This window comes from Monopterus albus, unplaced genomic scaffold, assembly GCF_001952655.1.
Source record: "Monopterus albus unplaced genomic scaffold, M_albus_1.0 scaffold24.1, whole genome shotgun sequence".
NCBI lineage: Eukaryota > Metazoa > Chordata > Actinopteri > Synbranchiformes > Synbranchidae > Monopterus > Monopterus albus.
In genome coordinates this window covers 1,871,238-1,893,457 of record NW_018127904.1, presented here as the reverse complement: position 1 = coordinate 1,893,457, position 22,220 = coordinate 1,871,238, and the positions used below count along the sequence as shown (strand labels likewise).

Here is a 22,220-nt window from a genome sequence, read left to right as displayed (position 1 = left end):
TGACACAGGGACTTGAGAAATCAGTTGCTGTTGTCCTACAAATGGGAACAGTTGAGCTGACCACCAGTTATGATGTATTTGCTCCTTGGCTTGGCACTGTTTTAGTGCCGTTGTGCTAAGGTGATATCTTCCTCCCTTGTTTCTCTCTTCTCTGTATCCGATTTGAACAATGGTTAGAAGTGCAAAATGATGTCTGCATTCTTGTGTGCCTAATGTGCTGAGAGACGAAACATGGACATATTTCAGTAGAACTCAGTGTAACATTTACAGTTAATCTTTTTTAAATTAAATTGGCAATAAATGTTATTCTGTGACTCTGCATTTTGTTAATATGCCAGTGTATAAGTCATCCACATCTCTCTATGAAGGATACTTCTGGCCCTAAATTGATATTGAATGATTAATGTACAGTGATTCAGGGCATGTTTTGTAGTGAGCATTTTGAGCAGTCTTGATGTAGCCCACAGTGCGCGGGCAGTATTTCAAATTGTACATCGGTGCATCAGATTATTAACACTCGCAGTCCTTTATGGAGTTGTATCAACAAGGTGTTTGCTGCAGATGGGAGTCTTGGTTAGTAGTACTGGGGCTGCACAGCCAGTCCTTGTAATCTAGCAGTTGGCCAGATGTTTTCCATCACATCTAGGGAGAGCTAGGGTTAAATTCCACGGCTTGGGGCGAGCTGCCGGCAACGGGTCTCCCGGGACCAGCCCCTCAGATTGAGCACAGAGTGGTAAAAATAGCTTACCATTTTGAGCTGCCCAGTACCCGGTTCCCACCATTCCGCAGGCTGGGAAAGAGAGGAGGAGTCCTCCCGGTGGATATTCAACCCACAGTGGGAGTGCAAAGGAATTAGACAACACACAATTCCTATCTGTTGCAAGACCTATAGTGTTGAGACAGTGATACAGATCTGCATCAAAGCAGCACAGCAGGTCCCACAGTGGGTTCTGGTGATAATGGGTTCTTAATGTTATAGCTGATGTCCCACAGCAAAATAAAAACTGTGTATTTTAATTGCTATATTAATATCTTGCAAACAATCAAATCTGCCTTATTCATATTTGATTTGAAGGAAACTGAGACTGCCATATGGAATGCACAGCTGAGTTTTCTATTTTTAAAATCATTATTCTAAAAGGTTAACATTGTGTATCACCTCATCGAGTGGGGGATCAGTAAACTTAGAGCAAGCTGATTCTGAGATTAAGCAGTCTTTGGCGACATCCTGTGGATTATTGGTGTCATTACAATAAAAAAAGAAAGCAACGATGCCAGTGGAGGCTACCTGCCAGGAAACACGTTCATAGTGATGGGTTTACAAGGATCAATAATGTTTTAATAAACAAATTATCACACATTAGAAGACTTTATCTAAAGTTAAAGTTTACCTAAAGTTAAAGTACTCATTATGCAGAATGGGACACTTTACATTAATGTTTATCATATCATTTGAATAATAATTATTGGTGCACTATTATGTACATCACATTTAATGTTGCAGCAGGTAAAGGTGGAGCTAATATTAACTATGTATTTTATATACTTATAATCTGAAGTACTTTACATGCTGCTGGGTAGCTGGTGAATTTCCTACCCAGGATCAATAGTCTTATAATTATCCTGTGTTTTATTTTATCAGTCTTGTTCTGAAAAGTAGCTAACATTTTCTATTAAATAATTCAGCAAAATGTGTCATATTTGCTTGTAAAATGTTGGGAAGTTCAAGTATGACGTAGCAGAAAATGGCAATAGGAGTGCAGATAGTTAAAAACTGTAATTAACTACAATACTTGAGTAAATGTAATTAATAATTTTCCACCTCTGATAACACATATATAACAAACACAGACTAAAGTTGACCTTAAACATCTAGAGGATGAGGAAGTGCTTTAGGAAGTATCTTTATGATGCTTGTTTTGAAATAAGTTATATATATATATATATAACATTTTCAAATTATTTTACAACCAAACGCTACAATTTAAACATCTTCAAGCTGTAGAAATTTGGTTTATACAATGCTGTTCTGAAATTTCAAATTTTGCTATTATATTATTAGGAAAAAGTTTGTACAGAGGTCTACACTACTCACCAGCCTGCTGATGTACTTTTTCTTGTTTATGCTAAGATGTTAAAAATGCATACATGCTTCTGTTGCCATGCAGAAACTCTCAAACCGTATGTTGCATTGTAGAGCCAGTACACAACTGGAAGACTGTCCTATGGGCATTTCACATCCTGCTCAAAATCCAGTCATCTGCAGTGGACTGTAGTGCTGCTGGGAATAAAGACAATGAATAAAAAATTAGGTGTACTGCAAATGTGAACTCCACTTTACAAAAAGATGCAGGCTCCTGTTCAGGTTGCTGAGGAGCCAACATTAGCATTCTGTCTACAGCACTGCATAATGTGTGCTAGGATAAAAATATCACACAAGAACCAACATCACCTGAAGTATGCAAAAGTGGTCTATGCTGTCAGATTTTCCAACACTTCCTCATTGTGTTGGCAGTGTTTTGATACCAGTGTCACATCTCGAGGTGTGTGATGCTTCCAGGTTATTCTTAGTGAAATCCTGCCCAGTAATTGGTGGAGAAAGTGGCTGATAGTCAGGCTCTCTCTCAACCAAACCATAGAGACCAAGGAATGACTGTTTAAGCCAGTGGGCCTGATTTCGATACAGCTTAATGTGACTGATAATAACCGGACGATTAGTGGTTCGATTCCCAGCTTGTCAAGTTCACATGTCAAAGTGTCCTTGAGCAAGACACTGAGCCCCCAGCTGCTCAGGTCAAACAGTTTACCAAAAACTCCACCAGGAACACTAAGCATAAATGGTGACTGGAGTGTGGGTGATCCTATTCTTGCTAAAATAAATAATCATTTCTTTTACACAGCTTGTTCTCTCCGTATTATATATTGCAACTGTCATATTTTTTCACTATTAATTCAGAGCCAAATAATTTTTGAAAGTGTGAGTTCTGTCATCAAGCAGGCTCAGGTCTTGTGACTTTGGAGTTTTAGCTGTGTTCTAACATACCTGGCAGTGTCGCCCAGTGAAATGTATGTGTAGTTATACAGGACAGGCACTGGGGGTCAGTCAAATCCAACTTGTTGACCCAACAATAACTTCCCTTAAAGAAGCACAGCATTGTTCAAGTAGCTAATATATCTGCTTTTGTCAACATCCCTTAGGGTTTTTATGTTGATGTGAGTCCTCACAGAATTAATGAATAAACATATATTAAATACATTAATTATTCATACTCGGCAAGCTTTAATACAATAACATGTTGCACCCCCAGTTGAGGCTTTTGAATGTGCATATTTGACCTGAAGAATCCACAAGCACTACAAGTACAACTACTGCAACTATGATGATCACACCTGCGGTTTGCTCTGTGGGATCACCAAGGAGACCCAGCTAAACCAAATAACATTAAACCAAGGATCATTTTTATGCCCCAGGACAATTACCATGGGTGTTTCCAAGTCCTGAATTTACTACTGTCCAGAGTCAATAAGAACAAAGTTCAGTGTGAACTAATGAATATCTAAATTCAGTATGCAGCACGCCCCCCCCCCCCCCCCCCCCCCCCCCACTTTTATCTTTCTCCCAACCTTTCTTATCTTCTGCCACTGATTTAATGTTGCATATTATTAGAGATGAAACCTCCTTTCCACATAAAATATTGAACCATGAGACATTTAGGTGTTGTCCTTTTACTGTTATAATAATAAAAGCATATTTTCTGTCACAAGGAACTATTTCAGAGGCATTTCTCTGGCCGTGCTATCAAACCATCTTCTGTGGTGTTATTTCTGTGGTTAGCCGTGACTGCAAGTACAGGTTTAACAAGATCTAATGTCATTAATTCTCAGAAACTGAGAAAAAAAAATCAATGACTGTCTCATTAAATCTCATCAATCATTTAAGATGTTTTTGTCTATTAAAGTAAAAAAAAAAAAAAAAGAAACCACCCAAATTATGTTTTTTTGCACCACAGTGATAAACATGTCTAGAAGTTAGTTAACTGCATTGATTGTATTGAGCTGTCACAGCATCAAGGCTGATTTCATTATTGAGTGAAAGGGTTTAAGAAGCAGATGTCAACACACTGGTCTCCAGCTTGCTGACTTACTGGTATCAATCTATGCTGTGGTTTAAATGAAAATAGCCCTCAAGAACAAAAACAGAGATCTGTCTTTCACCTTCCATGTAGGACTAATAATGGCCAGTTTCTTAGATAGTTGTTCTCTGTTTATTTGTTACTTTGTACCATGTAACTGTAAAACCAAGTTGAACACATCATTGCGCAGATCATTTTTAGAATTTGAATTTTTGTGAGGATCCTAAAAGCATCATTTTTGAATCCTTTATCTTTATCTTTATCTTTATTTATGATGAACCTGCACTGCGGTGACTGCTGCGCACACAAACAAGAAAAAGATTATAGAAAAAAAGGTAGAAATAAAGGGAGATGGGGAACACACACACGGGGTATTAACATTATGGACCCTGGCACTGTGTCATGCAGTGTGGAGGGAGGGAGGGACAAGGGCTAGAAAAGGTCTGATTAATGAGTGTTACTGGGTGGTGGAGAGTTTGTGTCCCCACTCACCCTTGTGTCACCAGTACACTCAATGGCTTCATCAATTTGTAGCCATTATCACATCAATAGGAGAGGAGTTAAGTATTGAGGGGGAACATGGGCTTCTGCTGCACCATCTGTGGATAGCTGAACATGGGTGAAGCAAGAAGTACTTATTCACTTTCATCCACAATGTCTCCATCTATGTTGCAGAATAGGAAATATAAAGGAAATATTCCTGTGTGCTGAATGTGACTAAAGACCTATATGGGCTATAATGTACTGTGTGTTCCGCCAGATTTCCAGACTCAGGAGATTCATCCTGTGGAGATCATGAATGTCTGTGCAAATTTTGTGCCAATCCTTCTTGTAGATGTAGGTTTTCTGCATATCACTGGCGCTAAACAATTCTTTACATGTTCAAGAGATATGAAGTGAGCTTTGATGGTCCCATCCACCAACAAAAACCATGACCAGTAGTACCGAAGTACTTATTCATTTTGTCCTCATATTCCTCTGCCTAGTAAAGAAGACACAACTTGGTTTTTGCTGCTGGGACACTTCCATTGCTAATTTTGAACAAGTAAAGTCACTGTGCCAACAAAGAGGCCATCATGCCTGTGCATGTATCTGTGTGTCGGAGTGAGTGTGTACATATTGTCTGCATGTACGTGTGAATACAAGCAGCTGTGGAACTGATATGGATAAGCACATAGCTGCACACACATCATTAGGTGCTCATTTACAGGCATTAGATGGGAGCACAGGCAGCACAGGAGCTGAACAGACATGTGTGAGCACTTGGGAAATTATGTGGGACATAATGTCAAGTATTCCTCTTACCATCAACACCCTCTTTCCAAGGTGTGCTGGGGCTAACCATTTTACTGAGCAGCCTCTACACAATCCTGTGTAAACCCCCACTAACCTTAGAGGGTGAAAAGCCAGCTACCTTGTTGACTGAGACTTTTACAGATGTTGTACAGAGTGAAACAATGAGGACAATGATTCTTCATCAAAGAGTTAATATGGTCTCTAATGATGCAAATCAGTTTAAGATGTGGTTTTTCATTGCATATTACTGTACCTAATTTAATTGTTCAGACTGCCATTAGACAAGCAACATCTGGGCTGTGGGCAAACAAGAGGCGAAGGCAGGGTGAATACGGAGGATGCTGGCAGAAGGTAGCCCCAAACAATAAAGGGAGAAGGTGAAGTAAGGACAAGAGGGGCTCAATTAGTGAAATTAAATCTCATCTTCATTGTGGGATGACATACATCACCAGTGGCAGCCCCTCCTCTAGGCTTGTCAGCCCCATCCTGTGTCAAAACAGCCCATTAAAACAAAGCTAATTTCACTGTCAGCCTCTGTGTAACAACACATCCTTCTCCTGTAAACAAGAACACTGATGAAAATACTAGCATTTATCACACAGTGTTACTTATTAAAGTTTATTTCTTTTACACAAATTAGGGCATCCTTGTTAACACAGAGCTCAAAACATATTAAGCAGGAAATATTTCCATCATCCTCATGAACATATTTGACATATTCTACAAAAGTGTTTGACATATTTTGTCTCTTCTCATCACACTACCAGCAACTGAACATGTTGTCTATCTTTTATTAGACAGAAAGACCCTTTTTGTTGACTGATCTCATTAATGGACATGTACAGCATTTAGTTGTTGGGTTTCAGCTGTTTCTGTGGCAATAGATTTTATTTACAGTCAACACTACATGCTCAACACTATGGCTGAGCATTACAAAATCTATTCACATAATATACACCATATATCATTAAAGTAATGTCACTGTGGTGTGGCTACATGTCACTGCATTGCTACTATACCCACATTGTTTTTAAGCCACAAACTGCCATGCAAGTCATTTAAACTTTCATACAGACTGTAGCAACATCCCTATAGAGAGCTGTGCAATGACTTTAGAAACCAGTAACTTATGTACATTACCAAAATGACCAGCCTCTCCATCAGGGCCTTTTTATTTTGCCTTCCTCACTTTAACAATAAAGACATGCTTCATCTGAGCTTGGCAGGTGTTGAAGGAGACAGGAAGGGTGAAATTTAAAAAAACACAAATGGCGAGGTGATATGTCAGTGTCAAGTGAGACAAGAATTATGTCTCTTTATCACCTCACCTTAAACGTTCTATACACACATACATGCAAACACATGCATGTAGCTGATTAAACCCCACAGATAAGGATTGGTGGGAGTGTCCGTGAACCACAAGGCTAATCAAACTGTCTCAGTTCTGAAAAGATTGAGGGGTATGGAGAGAATGATGAGGACTAGGAGTAAAAGCAGCTGACGAGAAAAGGTGTTGAGTCAGCCTGCCCTTAGACGCATTTGAACAATTAAACAAAGAAGTATAAGAAGGAAAACCTGGTCAAAATGTATCTTTGTACCCAAACATCATGCATGTCTTCATGGAGCATGATTCTCCTTCAACACAACCCCATTTTTTAAAAACATTATTTGAGTTTATTTTCTTGTAGCATAGCAATGTTGCCTGGTTATATGGTTGATCCACCTTAGTAAGGTTACTGACATCCAGCCCACTTTTGGGTGTCATGTCCTGAAAAATGTTTTGTTTACTGCAAAAACAAGTGCCACAAACCATGTCTGGTATTTGCAGGCACTTCCTGAATCTTCAGGTGGCTGTGACTTTCCTGGAACTTTCTGACCCATATTACAGGTTAACTTAATTCTGATGACACAGAAAATATATTTTTTCTCAGAGTGATTTTGTTTTGTAAGCCATACATTTGTCAGTCTTCTCAAAATTGTGTCATGTTCCATTTAAGTTCTGGAGCTAACAGAAACTGACTCTGAAGGAGCTATGTTTGGGGTTTCAATATTAAAATATTGAATAATCATATGTCATTCTGAAGCTTCTGTACTTTGATTGCAATCTTATATTTTAAAAGACTCTTCATGAAGACACTTCTAAAAGACTGATACCCCAGCATCAGTTTGAATTGCAACAATTGGCCAAAAAATTTTTGCTTTAAGAAATAATAATATGTTTGAAAGGAAAGAAATCGTCATAAGAGACAGTCATTCATTCATTTGTGTTAAGGAAAAACAGATTTGGTAATGAGTAGTTTGGGAACCTGACCCTGGAGAGCAGTCTGGGTGTCCCACAGAACAACAGATGTTTAACTCCTCTCTGCAGCCGCCATTCTGCCGCCCTGTCACTGCCCCTGTCTTTGTGTGTTAACCAGCTCTACGTGTGTCCGTCTCCTCCTGTCATTCACAGACCTCTGTTTAGCGCTAATTAGAGATCCGCCTTCTCCCCGCTCTCCCTGCACTTCCACCCTGAAACCTCATCTTTCTGCTTACTGTTCTAAGCAGTAATCATCCAACCTCAGCCGTCCTACTTCCACCTCCCGTCTCTTCCCTCCTCTTCTCGTCCTCTGCTCCTCCCTCTTGTCCTCCTCATTATGCCCCAGTCTCAGTTGTGATGGCCATCATTAATCAACTCCTTTTGAACAATGTTGGACCTTGTAACCCTGAACACCCATCTCTCCTCAACCAGGAAGTGTTTTATTCCCCTGCTGTCCATTAGGCCAACTGGAGCAAACCAAGGGCATGACAATAGATACAAGAATAGAAACCAAAAGCAGATATTAGATGAGATGTCGCAATAGGACACAGACAGCAAGAGAACAATGGGTCTTATTATGTTTTATCGGTTGGGGATTTTCTACTTGGCCCAGGGATATATATAGTCATATGTTACTTTACTAATGTGCCGGCTGTTGTAGTCTTGTCTTGCATCTGCCCAGTACTTACATCTGTCAGATGAGCAGCAAACCACACATAGAATATAAAGCGAGTAATTAGTATAAGCAGTGATAGCAATAACGGCTGAAGAAAAGAGAGATATCTGCTCAAACAGACATTATATCGACAGTAAATCAACACCACACTATTAGCTTGTGCAAAAGGACTCCAGCAACTGTATTTGAATGAGATTTATCCACTGTATATACTACTGGTGTCCTTACCATGTCTAGCAGTAACAGACAACATAAGAATCTTGATCTTTTCCACCCTACAACAGTGGTCTTCAGGTTATGGCTTAGTCAGGATGATGGTCCTTGGGTCACAATTAGTTGAAAACCCCTGATATTTAGTACCAAATTTTTATTTTTAAGCTTTTACTGCCATTCTCCTATGCCATGCTGGAATGGTGTCAACCTTTTCACCTCTTAATTATGGTGGGTGACAGGCATCACCCACTGGCTTAACCTCTTTTTCATTTGTATATGAATAGAGGAAACATAAATGGTTCCTTTTATGGCAGAGAAGAACAATAGCCTGAGAAGTTCTGTTTCTGTCAGACTTGCCCTTGTCCATTTTGACCCTGTGGTCTACACTGTTGCTCTTGTCCATGTAAGCCTGTATGAGTGTGTGAGTGCCTTTGCACGCATGCTTTCTTGTCATGTGTACGATGGCTGAAAATACTCCCAGCTCATCTATAACACAGCATTCACAATACCATCATTTCAATAGATCATCTTCCCAAAAAATTCCATGTATATCAGAAGAGGAGCTATAACTGAGATGCAGCAACTTACAACAGACAGCGAACAGTAAAATGCCAGAGCAGCTGACATTTAAGATTATTCAAATTTACATTTAGTGAAAGACACCCAGCTATACAGGGAGCAATACCAAGTGAAACAGTAGCTGCAAACTGATGTGTTGTACCATAGCTTCAGGTATAGTTACATTTACAGTACGTATTGATTTTTCTCAACTGAGCTGTTGTTGTAATTGAAAAATGCCCATTTTTATGTAGTGCAATGTAAACATTTGTATTAGGCTGACTCTGAATCATATATTTTAATGTATAAAAGTGGCAATCAACACACACCTACCACTGTACTCCTGTACAGTTGTGTGCATTTCAACATCTGCCTCAACATTTGTGTTTATGAAGCTCAAAATGTTTCTGCTTTTGGTGAAATTGTCGTAAATGTATACATTCAATGATATGTTTATTATTGAGGTCATAGTTAAAGGTGGCGTTGTACTGGACGACATTATATTTAGAGGTGTTCTAATATTCTGACCCTCTCGTGTATGTAGCTGGGGAGGACAAAAGTATGGAGACATCTCTGAATATAAAGTAGTCACATGCGGTATATCAGTTTAACAGATACTGCTGAAGGTGAAGCTTCAGCTTCAGCTTCAAAAGTCTTTGATAATCAATGTTTCAATATTTTACTCAAACAAGACACAGACAGGTCAGCCTCACTCACCTGATCATTCTGTCCTCACACTAGACTATATTACAGTGCAAAGTATCAGCTTATAACTGCTATCTCTTTTTGTACAGATATACAGTAAGCTATGTGCATGGGTTATGTCTGCAAAGTATCAGCTTATAACTGCTATCTGTTTTTGTACAGATATAAGCTATGTGCATGGGTTATGTCAACACAAAGACTGTTTTGTTAAGGGTTATTAACCTGGAAATCTACTGTCCATAAATGACAATTACATATTTTACAACATAATATCTCTCAGTGGTGTGAAATTTCAAGTTCTATGTGCTTTAGAGGGCCATATCTTAATGTGACATTTGTGCTTGGATATCATTGTCAAGATAGTCTATGGTACGAGCTTCATTAAATGGTGTGATAACCTTTCACTCCCTTATCTAATAGACAACAGATCACAGAGTATTAATTATGTTACAGCAGGCTTTTACAACCTTAGATTTATTCTGCATCATACATTATTCTTACTTGTCTGACAATGGCATTGGGAAAGAATTAAGTAATAACTAACGAATACAGCTGTTTAAACTCACAAATTATGAGTGCAAGAGCATGAAACATTTAGAGAAATGTGAAATTATAGCAGTCAGCGTGACATTTCTGCATTCTTTTCTTATTTTTGCTTTTGCACCCCCCTGTAATGTACATGCTATACTCATGTGATTCATTGTAATGACAGATATTATAACTTGTAAATTAGATATCTGTCAAAGTGCTGGGTATGTATTAGTTAAATGCAGAAAGAGGCTTTATGAGGACGTTTTATGCTTCATTAGCTGATTAGAATAAGTCTCAGCTATAAGTGCTGTTCATGCTACAGTTTTGGCAGTTTAGTACACTTTTACTTCTATGAGAATGATAACTTTGTTAAAAGACCAGGAAACCATTATATCATGATACTCACATAATCATTTGCCTGGATGGTCACACACACACACCCTAGGGCCATTTAGTTCAATCTTGGGTAGATCAGCAGGTGTTGGTGTGTTTGTCTATGAAGTCAGGCCAGTTTGTTTTCCCAAGCCTATAACTATCTCTTATCAGTCCTGTCAACTGGCAGGAAATCACCAAACTGTGACTCATTGATACCTTGAGAGGAATTAAAAGGTGCCTTCTGCAAAAATGGGTTTAGACTCAGACCTTGTTTACAGTCATTTATAAACTACACCTTTCCATCTGACTACCTTTTAGAAGAGGTCTTAATTGCTATACTGTTCAGTACAGGGTGTATCCAGTAGGAATAAATGTCTACGGCAGGGTTTTGTGTCACCTGTCCACTTGGTCTGTGTGTGGCTCTTGCAGGTAGAGAAAATGAGTTTACCTTCTGTCATTTTACTGCTCCTTTATCTGCTTCATGGTGTGGTGATGACCAATAATCATAACAGCAACTGCTGATAGGAATAGATGTAGGAATAAAGTTTAATAAAAATTATTTGCAAAGTCATGAATGCTGTCATTTTTTTAAAGTGAGATGACAGTAATTAAGGTAATATATAATATGTAAATTGTGTTTGTGTGCCTCACATGTTCATCAATGTGTCTGTGAAAACTGTGAGAAAGCTAAACCTCAATCACACCAGATGTAAGTGAAACTGGATGTCACACTGCTAGAAAGATAACATATACCTTATAAACAGGACTGTGAATGCTTAAGATAAAATTACATTTAGCAGAAAAGCATTGCCTATACACTGAAAATAAGGACTCACTGGGTCTTCGGATTTACACAAATTATGCTAGTATATGCAACGCAATTCATTCATATTTCCTCTGTTAACATAATTCAAACAAGTTAACCCCTAAAGAAAATTATGTTGGTTTTACACATTATCATTGTGTGGGACCGATGTACACATTACAATCAAGTAAATCCAACAAATCTTTTTTTTCAGTGTATTTTGAAGCATCTACTATAAGATTGTGATACGACCACATAACTCAAACTTAAATTACTGCAGTGTTGTATTTTATTACTGTAGAATTTGCTATACATCTGATCCAGGAGTGCATGATTGTCTATATTTAACCCTTGAGAAGAACGAGCATACCCTGCTCCTGTGTCTCAAGGCTGTGGCCAATCACAACGCAGCAGACTTTATAGCTCTACAGGGTGCAAGTCATTTTTCAGCTCACTGAAGTGGCTTTTACGCACATGCCATTAAGTGGCGTGAGTCAGAAAGAAGACATTTCTTCCACAAGAGGAATGACAATAACGAGGGGTTTCTGCAAACTTTAAATGCTTACATAGCAATTAGAAACCAATTTAAAGTTCACCTGGGGGGGTTATTTCAAGTTTTGCAAATAAGTTGCTCACAAAAACAGGAGGCCCGTTTAACACCTACTGTGCACTCGCGAAATCTTTGAACAGAATGACTACCACCATGGAGAAATCCAAAAACTTTCGCATTGATGCGCTATTGGCGCACGACGTGGAGCAGAGGACGGACAGCGACTGTGCGTCCCCGGGCTTATATTACAGCAGGAGCCCAGGAGACAGTCCGGAGTCGAACCGCGGCTCTGAGACGCCCTCCCCTCAGCCAGATCCAACAAACTTCTTTCCAGCGCAGCCTGAAGTTCTCAACCTATCCCAGTCCGGATTTGTTGCTCTGCAGCAAGAAGGTCTCATCGGAATTTACCCGGGTTCCATGTACCCCCTGCCGGCCCTTGGAGGCCACCACCCCGCCTTCATATACTCCGGCTTCTCGCAACTGGTCCATCCGTACCCGGAACAGCTGAAAGGGGCCAACATGGCAGGAACACCCCCGCTGGAGCACTGGATCAGAGCTGGGCTGATGATACCCAGATTGGGAGAATATGGAGGTGAGAGGCTTTCCCTAGTAGGTTGTCCCTGGCATTTAGTAAGCTATTACATGATTGCATTTACATTAAATATAATCATATAATGGCCCATTTTACAGAAGCTTTTAATAGTTTTGAAGTAATAGGCTAAATATTATAATAAATATACATTTTTATATTGCCTAATTTGTTGAAACAATTTTTCTTGTTTATTTTTGCATCTAGTTTATTAAAAACTAAAATTGCATGTAGACTACAAAAATCGATTATAGTAACTATACAGTACAGTACGCATGGGTCATACATGCTGTTTAATTTATGGATGGGCCAATAACCAGTTTATGTTCATGTTTAGGGCCTGCTAACACCTGTGTGTTGATCTTGATTTTGAAACGACCTTGACACTGCACTGCTGTAAAGATAACACATGTATAGTGTTTTCATTAATGTAATGGACCTCTGTGAAAGTTTATTACCTCTCCAAAGCAATATCCTGTCGGCTCAACTTCATACCAGGGCAATAAATGGTAATGGACAAACAATGGGATGGAAACCACACTGAAATTATGTTGAAGATTTGTTCAAAACTATATGTCTAATGATATTGTTCTTTCCTTAAATTTTAGGCCTACTATCAATGTCATTATAAAAGAGGCAATTGTGCTCTCACAGAATAACATGACAAAATGTAAATGAGTATAAATGCACAGATTAAGTACTGTCTCCTACTGTTTATCTCTGCCTCTCCCTGTGTGTTTCCCCACCCAGCCCATTCCCAAGCCGATTTGTTGAGGAAGTGTCGGAGGCCGAGGACAGCTTTCACCAGTCAGCAGCTGCTGGAATTAGAAAACCAGTTTAAGCTCAACAAGTACCTGTCAAGGCCTAAACGCTTTGAGGTGGCCACTTCACTCATGTTAACTGAGACTCAGGTGAGAGTGTCGGACGCTGTGCGATGTATCACTTTAAATTATTGTATCACATTGTACCTTATTTCAGTGTGTGTGTGTATGTGTGTGTGTTCCCTTTATCCCATTCCTCATACTCTCTGTCAAGTTGTGGTACATGGCATTGTAGCAGTATAACACTGTATGAGTTTTAGAGGATAGGGACTTTGAAAGCCCATTGTTTGCTAGAACATATTACTAATGCTTCTAGAAAGAGAATATATTATAAAATTACAAACAGAAATCTGTTAACTGCAGACTGAGCAATGTTGTAATTGTGATTGTAAGATTACAACAATGACATCACTTCAAAGCACACATGCACGGTTTTGTTGCTGCATTACTCTGCCTTTGACATGATTCAATTACTATTTATTATTTGTTGGATAGTGATTGGAGAGCATGTTGTATAACATACTGTAGCTGCCTGGCCATACTATCGTTGCTAATTAATGCTATGATTTGTCTTTTTGCATAGCCATGATGATAAAATGGTAAAGTACTATTACTGTCTTACCTGATTTTAGTCATACTACTTTTGTCATACTGGTTTAAGGCTAACAAACAGTTGTTAAAAAGACCTAAAATCCAGTGAACTCCCCCTGTTATTGTACTTATTTGTCAAAGTTACTTCTCCTAGGACATGTTTAAGCTTGCTTTCAACCATCCTTATTTAAGACATGGTAATGGCGACTTGCTTTTGTTAAACATTTTTTCTCTGTTGTTTTTCACCAGGTTAAGATATGGTTCCAGAACAGACGTATGAAGTGGAAGAGAAGCCACAAAGCCAAGGAACAAGCAGCTCAAACCACCCCATGGACTGATACAGAAAGAAATGAGATGGATATACACAGTGCCAAATCTCAGGGTGACTCCCTCTCCTCAAGCCTGGAGGATGAAAAGGAGCTAGAAGAGGAGGACAAGGATGAAAAAGAAGAGACAGGGACACTGAGGGCAAGTTCTTTAGGCTGTATCGACTTCTTAAGGCCTGCTGTCAGAGGAACAGGGAACTCAAGTTCTTACACAGAGGAGGTGCTAGAGGAAGGAAGCTCAATAACAAGAGGTGGAGTTTTCCCATAAAGTTGTGCATGCTTTTATTTTATGTTTTTATGTTTATTGTTCCTGAAAACACAATAGACATTGCAGCCAGGTACACAAAAATGGTGGCATGAAGAGGATCATTCATTTATTGCAGTGCAATCCACAGTTTCATATCTGTATCTGGAGGTCCTAAATTAACAAAAGGAGATGCTGAGAGCTGTCTATTGGACTGGATATAAAAATGATTGCATAAAACCAGGATGATGCCATCTGTATGTATCTGGATATTTAATGGTTTAATGGCCAGTAATACAGCTGAGTTGACTTGAGAATCAACAAATAATTTTGGTTTGTTATGGGCATTTGTGCATGACTCAGTTGTGATTGAAAGAGTACAAATAAAGTTAAAGCTGTAATCTGAAATAAACTAAATGTAGATTTTCTGAAACTGTAGGAATGGGAGGTAATGGCACTTTCATGGAAAGTAATGGACAAAGACAGAAAAATGAACTTGATGTTGTAAGGAATGTCTGTGTTACATTGTTATTAGTACTTCCTGGTCTGTTACAAATATTGGACAAATATTTGTCTAACACTGGAAATGTGGACTTGGATTCACATTGACCCAGGTTATGTTTTAGGGTATTAAAATGGTGTGACAAAAATAGCTGTTCAGATTATTGAAATACTTTTTGATGATATAGTCATGAATTTCTGTTGTAAAATATCCTTTTTTTTTAGTTTTGTGTTATCTTGGTGAAACTGCATGTAACAGGCTAAAGACACATACACAACGAAATTGCTACATGTAGGGTAACTGTACTCTATGGTAGACCTATTTCAAAATTATTATTTATATGCCATTTTCCTGTATTTTTTAAATTATTGTTACATTAAGCATAGTGTTGCCAATATAATTTAAAATGATGGATTTTTATATGTTTCATTTTAAGTACATCATTAGTGGCTTTGTGGAGACCATTATTTTGAAAAATAAAGTTGAATTCATGACATTTGAGTCTAAAGCCCAGACTGTCAAAGGGAAATACAATGTTTGCAATTTAAGTGTTTGTTAAGAGTTTTTGTTTGTTTGTTTTATGAACCATTCTGGCTGTATGTTAATGATTTTGGTAGTATCTTTAATTATTGGGCAATATTTGTGCAAGTTATCACAAGGTGTTCTGACCTCTTCCGTAAAAGAGCAATTTCCGTATCGCGAAGAGAAAATGTCCCTCTTCGGCTTTAGTAATTAGGCACATATGGCGACCCAAATTGTTACCTGTTGCCATAGCAATACTATGACCTACAAACTTCTTTAGCTAGCTAACCAATTGCCGTGACTGTTAGCAGTCTTTTTCACACTGAAACAGAGTAAGTAACAGTAACGTAGTTTGCAACCTTTATTGTTTGACGTTGGAAAGAAGGTAAGGATACGCTCGTGTGCTGTATGAGCCGAGTTTAATTTAGTAATAAGTCTGTTTAATTGTTAGCTTTGTGCGCCCTGTGCTAGCCAATGTAAAATTACGTTATCCATGTTCAATATTTCACTTACATTTAAGTACATTTTAAATGCTCTTAACTTTGTATTAAATATTGCCTAATGCCATTTGTTTTTAGTGCATAATAGGTGTGCCAACTTTTTGAAATTACAACAAAAACATGGTAAACAACGGACCGCCATCAAAAACTTTGCTCTGTATTTGTCGTTGTGTAAATGCCTTCTCTCTTTCTCCAGTTATGTTAGCTGAGGCTCGGGGTCCAGGAGCAACATGGACCTTTTTTTTCTGCTGGAAACGACTCAAAAGTAACTAAAGACTGAATAGAAACAGCTTTGTACTATTCTTAAGATAGTGCCCACTTTTACTAAGAGCCACTGTACCTGTGCATAAGTGAGATCAGTTTTTATAATTCCCAGAATAATACACCCTCCATACAGCAGTCTATTGTTTATTATTAAGCTGTCCTTGACTTTTCTCTCTGTCTGTTTGTCTTCCTATCAAGAGAGAAATAGGTGCAATTCCAATATGGTCATATATACAGAAATGACCCTGAAGATCTGTAATGAAATTTATTATAACTATTACTGGTCTAATTTGTATGTCATTACATTATTGCCTAGTAGTTAGTCTATTAGATTGCATTGTAATAAAATTGACCTTGTGCTTATTTGCACATTAATCTTAAGTTATTTTGAGAAAATGGCACTGGTGCCTCCATCCATTTCTTCCATCCTTTCTGGTCAGTCCCACAGCATTTGCACAATACTTTCAAGACAGAATAACACAAGTCAGTGTTTGTAGAGAACATGGTCCTTTTTGAAAATGTAGTTGGCATATTGTTGTTTCAAAATAATTGTGTTTATTCAGTCTTAAAGTCATTTGTTTGTGTATTTTTCCAAAATTCACATCTTCTGCATCGCCCCACCTGGTAGGATCAAGGGAATCACCACAGGCAACAGGGAGGGGAGCACCAGCAACAGGTGTCCAGCAAAAGAAGTTGTTTCTTAGGGCTGGAAACGAGGCCAGAGTTGGTCTGGGAGGACTGGGACCTTGGCAAAGAGCTCACCAAAACATTAGTGTTAAAGAACATTAATAGCAAGCTGCAGAAGCTACACTTGAGGTCTTACAAACGTACACAGGCACATCTCTGTATACACATATGTATAAGCTTCACACAAAAAACATGTTAAATTTTACAGTTAGCTACAATATAGGGTAGAAATTTGATGGAAATCTACGGGATCCCCCTGCCCCCCTTGTTCCCTCACAGGTCTCCAGTGTCCAAGTTTTTCACCACCTTAATTCCGCCAACCATTGTTCTCAGCCCGGGGACTTCTTTCTCCATACCAGTCACCTTTAGACCACTACAGAGGGTAACTCATACCAAACTTAACAGCACTAAATCAAACTGATATGTTGAAAGCTGCAGCTCTAGTAAATGTTAAGAAACGTACCGGATATTTTGCATCCTTAAACCACAGACCTAATAAACATTTAGACTGTGGACTGATTTTCTTTATTGTAGACAAATACATTTGAAGTCTCACCATGATGTAATTGGTTAGATACTGTAAGTCTGAATGAAATGAGTGGGTGAGAGGAATGAGGACAAATGAACCTTAACATTCTAATACCTATATACCTTTATATAGCAGAGTTCCATAACATACAGTATATTGAGCACACAGCTTATGTTGTGTGAAAAAAATGACACACAGCATCACAAAAAGAAATTAAATAAAAAGGATATTGTGTCAGTATATTTAAAAAGGCAATGAGTGTTATTTACTAAAGCATTAGGGGTGTTACATGATCTGCCTCAGTAGTTTTAAGATGTCATTTTGTGTGTCTTTCTGACTGCTTGGGGCAGTGTGAGTATGAGGACAGCATCGAGTTCAAAGGTGAAGATGGCAGCTTTCAAGTACGCCTTCGTGCCACCATTCCCTGCCACGCCCTGGAGGTGCCTGACTCTGTGCTGCTGCCAGTCTGTGCTGTTCAACACTCCACACATACTACTTTCTGGCTCAAAAATGCAAGGTACATATGATTGTTTATGTGTGTATATCCATGCATACAATGTGACAGTGTGTGTGTGTGTTTGGAGGCAGAAATTTAGGTTTTCTCTTCTTTTTCATATTGCCATACTTCTTCATCAGTCCCTCTCACCCTCTCCTCTTTTTCTGTGTCTTTCCCATTTTCCACATATTCTTCTTCCCACAGTAAACTCCACACATATTTCCAGTGGATGTGTGCAGCACCATTCCAGCTGAGCCCTGAGAAAGGCCTGTTGAGGCCCAGCCAGGAGTGTCACATCACTGTGGTCTTCCATCCACAAGAGGCACTGGTATACCAGGAACAGGTCTACTGCATGTTTGGAGAAGAAGGGGACAAGGCAGAGAGTTGCTGCACTGTGCTGCTGCAGGGCCTAGGTACCATAACTGGCAGCTGAGACAGGTTGCAGTGAGTTCAGTAAATCCCCAGATTTTCGCTACTGTGTATGTGGTTAAATGGATTTCATAGACTACCAATTAAACTGAACAATTCTGACAACATACTGGGGGTGTAATAGTGCATCATGGACCAATGTATTGTGATTAAAAACGTGACAATGTGCACTGTGAAACTTACAAATGTATTGCAATATTAAGTCAAGACTCCCATATTAGTTATTTATTTAGGGGCCAATACATGTAGGCCAAATCTGTTTTCTTGACCGACCTGTTGACTGTGATGTCCGCTAGGGATAGCTACAGTAAACTAGCCATTAGCCACAGTGTAATTTAACTGTGACAGGTTTTCATTCTTTGTGTAAAGACCCATAAGCCCTGTATCGTGTATCGAACTGAATTGTGAGCTGGTTGTATTGTTGAACCCCTGATGAATATTATCTTAAAAATGACTGTCGGGGGCAAAATTTGTGGTCTAAATGTAAATGGATAGGCATGGTTTACCACCGAAATCAGTTAATAAGATTGCAACTTGCCCTCAACTCTGTGGCTGGTTTGGTTGTATTAATGGCAGTAAGATTGTTAAAAACAAACCTACTTTCTATGGTAAGTAGGGTTGTTTGAGAATAACAAAACACCAGGTTTCCTGTACTATGTTTTTGAGCATGCCCTCAACCTATATGACCACTTAAGCCACTAATATAGCTGTTCTCTGTTCTGCCTGTGTATTACTATGCAAATTTGAGTGAATGTTCGATATTTGTTTTGATTGGAACTTTATTTTTGATAAACTGACAACTAATTGGCTCTGTATTCTGGATGGAACTGTTTAAGAAATAGGAACCAATACTTTGTCATGTTCATCTTGTCTTGCCTCTTCTTTTAGCCAAATACCCATATCTTCAGCTGAGAAATCCAGGTACCAGTGAACAAAGAGAACAAGGATGTCCAGCGCTCCACTTTGGGTCTGTGTCGGTTGGCAGGAGTTTGCAGAAACACTTTGACATCTTCAACCCCTCTCCTGTAAGTAATACACAAAGATACACTAATGCATGTGTATACTGTCAATGATTTTGGGCTCTATTTTCCTGCAACAGCATACAGGAAACGTATCTAAACTCTTAATGCATGTGTATACTGTCAATGATTTGGGCTCTATTTTCCTGCAACAGCGTACAGGAAACATGTATCTAAACTCCAGGCACGGGATATACAGTATGGGCTTGCTTAGCAATGTTTTGTCATTTTCTTTCCCTGTGTCTGTATCTTTTTCTCCTGCCAGTTAATATATGTACTCTATTCCTCAGTTGACAGTGACAAAACTATGTAGAAGTACTGCACATAAATATTCACCCAGTAGTCTGCTTATATCACTGATCAGGCTTTTGTACATGGAAGAAAGAATATCTCCGGTCTTGTAACCAGCAGCAATTATATTGTGCAATTTACTCCCAGCTGCATCCAATGTACAAAATCCACGGGATTCACGCATATAACTTTATAAATGTTTCAGCTTTTTAAAATAGTACAAAAAAAGTTATATCATAATCACTATATTTATGGTGAAAATGACTGTGGTCTGCCAGAGTGTACAGCCAGTGGATGTATCATCCACCTATAGCTGCTATCAAAACTGATCAAACCACCATAAAATGCAAAAACAGACACAACATATATCCTTGAGGTAGTAACAGAGGTGCAGTATATGTGTGTGAAGTTTGTTTGTTTGAAAAAACTGTAATTTAACAGTGGCAGCAGCACACAGTGAGATCTTTACCTGCTGTGTAACAGGATTGATCGGGACGTCTGCGGGGTGTTTGTTATTTATCTTGGCTCATGAGCTGCTTTCATGTGTTATTATTTGTAATTTTTAATGTCGATTTGGATTCCTAAAAACACCGCCGCATATCACCTCTGGCTGCATCCAGTACAGGTATCAGATGGTGTGTCCTGACACACACCAACACTGTTCGACCATATTCATATCTATAGCCACATACTGAGAGCTTGTTTATTTATCTTATTTTAAAATCTTCATGATGCACAATAAAATATTCAAAATTCCAACAGATCAGTTGTGGTTTTAAGGGTTAACTTCAAGTTGGTGTCACCATTAAAATACATATGCATATCTTGTGCATCTATGTGCCTATTCACTTGTTAGGAAAATTGTAAATGCACCTGCGACAGTGATAAGAGGCGGTCTGAGCAGGTGTCATTGCTATCGTTATTTTGATTCAAAATGAGCACGAAAATTGCATTGCACTGCCTAATCAGCATACACATGGCCTCAGCTACACCTCTCCTCCCACCTCAGCGTAAGCACATTCATTTATGGCGGGAAGATACCAAACACACCAATGCGCAAAAAAGTAGACATGCACCTGAGGAAAATTGCATAAAAGCATAAAATACTGCGAATGAGGCAATGCAGAAATTGCACAGGCAGGAAAATAGAGCCCCTTCTGTCTTATTGCGAATCCCCCCCCCCTTTTTTTTCCCCCCCAGGTGACGCATCATTCTCCTTGTCACAACTGTCCAGTGGGATACCCTTTTTAGGGTCAGAGTTCAGCTGTGATGTCACCAGGGGTAAAGTGGCACCTGGTGAATCACAACGGGCCACAGTCACTTTTTCTCCTGCTGTGGTGGATACTGTTTCTGTTGAGTACTTATCTCTAAAATGTAGTGGGGCTCTTAACGAAAGCATGCTCAAACTCACTGGAACCTGTATAGGTGAGGGACAGGCAGAAAAACAGACACAATCAAAAAATATTGATGCAATGTCAGAAAGCCAGATAAATGTGTAGCCCATAAGCTTATTCTTCAACATTTTTAAATTAAAAAGAAAGGGAAAATTTAGCTTAGATACATTTTGATGCATGTTGATAAAAATATTTCTCTTTGTAACTAGGTCCCAAAGTTTCCTTGTCATCCTCTGTTGTGGACTTTGGCTGTACTGAAGAAGGAGGAGCAGTCATACAGAGACTGAAGCTAGTTAATTCTTCACCTGTTGAGGCTATTTACCAATGGGATCTTGACTGTAATGGGCACAGTGTGTTTAGCATCCAGCCAGCAAGTGGTACCATCCGCCCACATGGCCATACCACATTGAAGGCAGTTTATAGGCCCACACAGCCCATTGCACACCACAGAAGAGTGGCATGTCTCATCCTGCATAGGGTAGGAGGCAATATAGAGATATGCTATATACATACTCACAATACAGACACAAACCTATTTCAGGATACCTTGATACCTAATCTTCCTTTTAGGGCCCTCTGTTCCTTGACCTGATTGGTACCTGTCACTCAGAGCTCCAGAAACCAACCATACTGACAGCTGAACACTTGATTTTGTGCAAACTTCACTCTTACCGCAGGCAGCACCCACTAGACACGCTCGGTGTCGTGCAGCAAGATCAGAAAGTACACTTGAACCAGCAGGGGATGGCCTCCACCCTGGAGGAGGTAAAATGCCACAGAGTGATATGCAGATTAGTTTATTTAAATATCTTGAGGGAAAACTTGAAATTTACTATAAAGCCCAGCTGTCACTAATAAATGGCACTGTATCTCTT

At 39.0% G+C, this 22,220-nt stretch overlaps 2 protein-coding genes across 2 annotated transcripts in view; both read left to right on the top strand.

The window, feature by feature from the left end:
* Positions 1 to 12,073: 12,073 nt before the first annotated feature.
* On the top strand, positions 12,074 to 15,009 carry LOC109957141 (motor neuron and pancreas homeobox protein 1-like). Its single transcript, XM_020594797.1, has 3 exons — positions 12,074 to 12,733; positions 13,481 to 13,641; positions 14,392 to 15,009. Exons 1-3 carry the CDS (start codon positions 12,283 to 12,285, stop codon positions 14,734 to 14,736), a joined length of 957 nt encoding a protein of 318 aa, XP_020450453.1. The 5' UTR covers positions 12,074 to 12,282; the 3' UTR covers positions 14,737 to 15,009.
* A 1,471-nt stretch (positions 15,010 to 16,480) lies between these two features.
* cfap65 (cilia and flagella associated protein 65) overlaps positions 16,481 to 22,220 on the top strand; it is a gene marked incomplete at its 5' end in the record, with an annotated part of 15,987 nt that continues 10,247 nt past the window's right edge. Inside the window, 9 exons of the mRNA XM_020594687.1 lie at positions 16,481 to 16,501; positions 17,129 to 17,316; positions 17,467 to 17,569; positions 18,067 to 18,233; positions 18,417 to 18,625; positions 19,530 to 19,670; positions 21,152 to 21,376; positions 21,555 to 21,823; positions 21,916 to 22,110. Of these exons, the coding sequence (XP_020450343.1) occupies positions 16,481 to 16,501; positions 17,129 to 17,316; positions 17,467 to 17,569; positions 18,067 to 18,233; positions 18,417 to 18,625; positions 19,530 to 19,670; positions 21,152 to 21,376; positions 21,555 to 21,823; positions 21,916 to 22,110 (1,518 nt within the window). The remainder of the gene's footprint in view (positions 16,502 to 17,128; positions 17,317 to 17,466; positions 17,570 to 18,066; positions 18,234 to 18,416; positions 18,626 to 19,529; positions 19,671 to 21,151; positions 21,377 to 21,554; positions 21,824 to 21,915; positions 22,111 to 22,220) is intronic.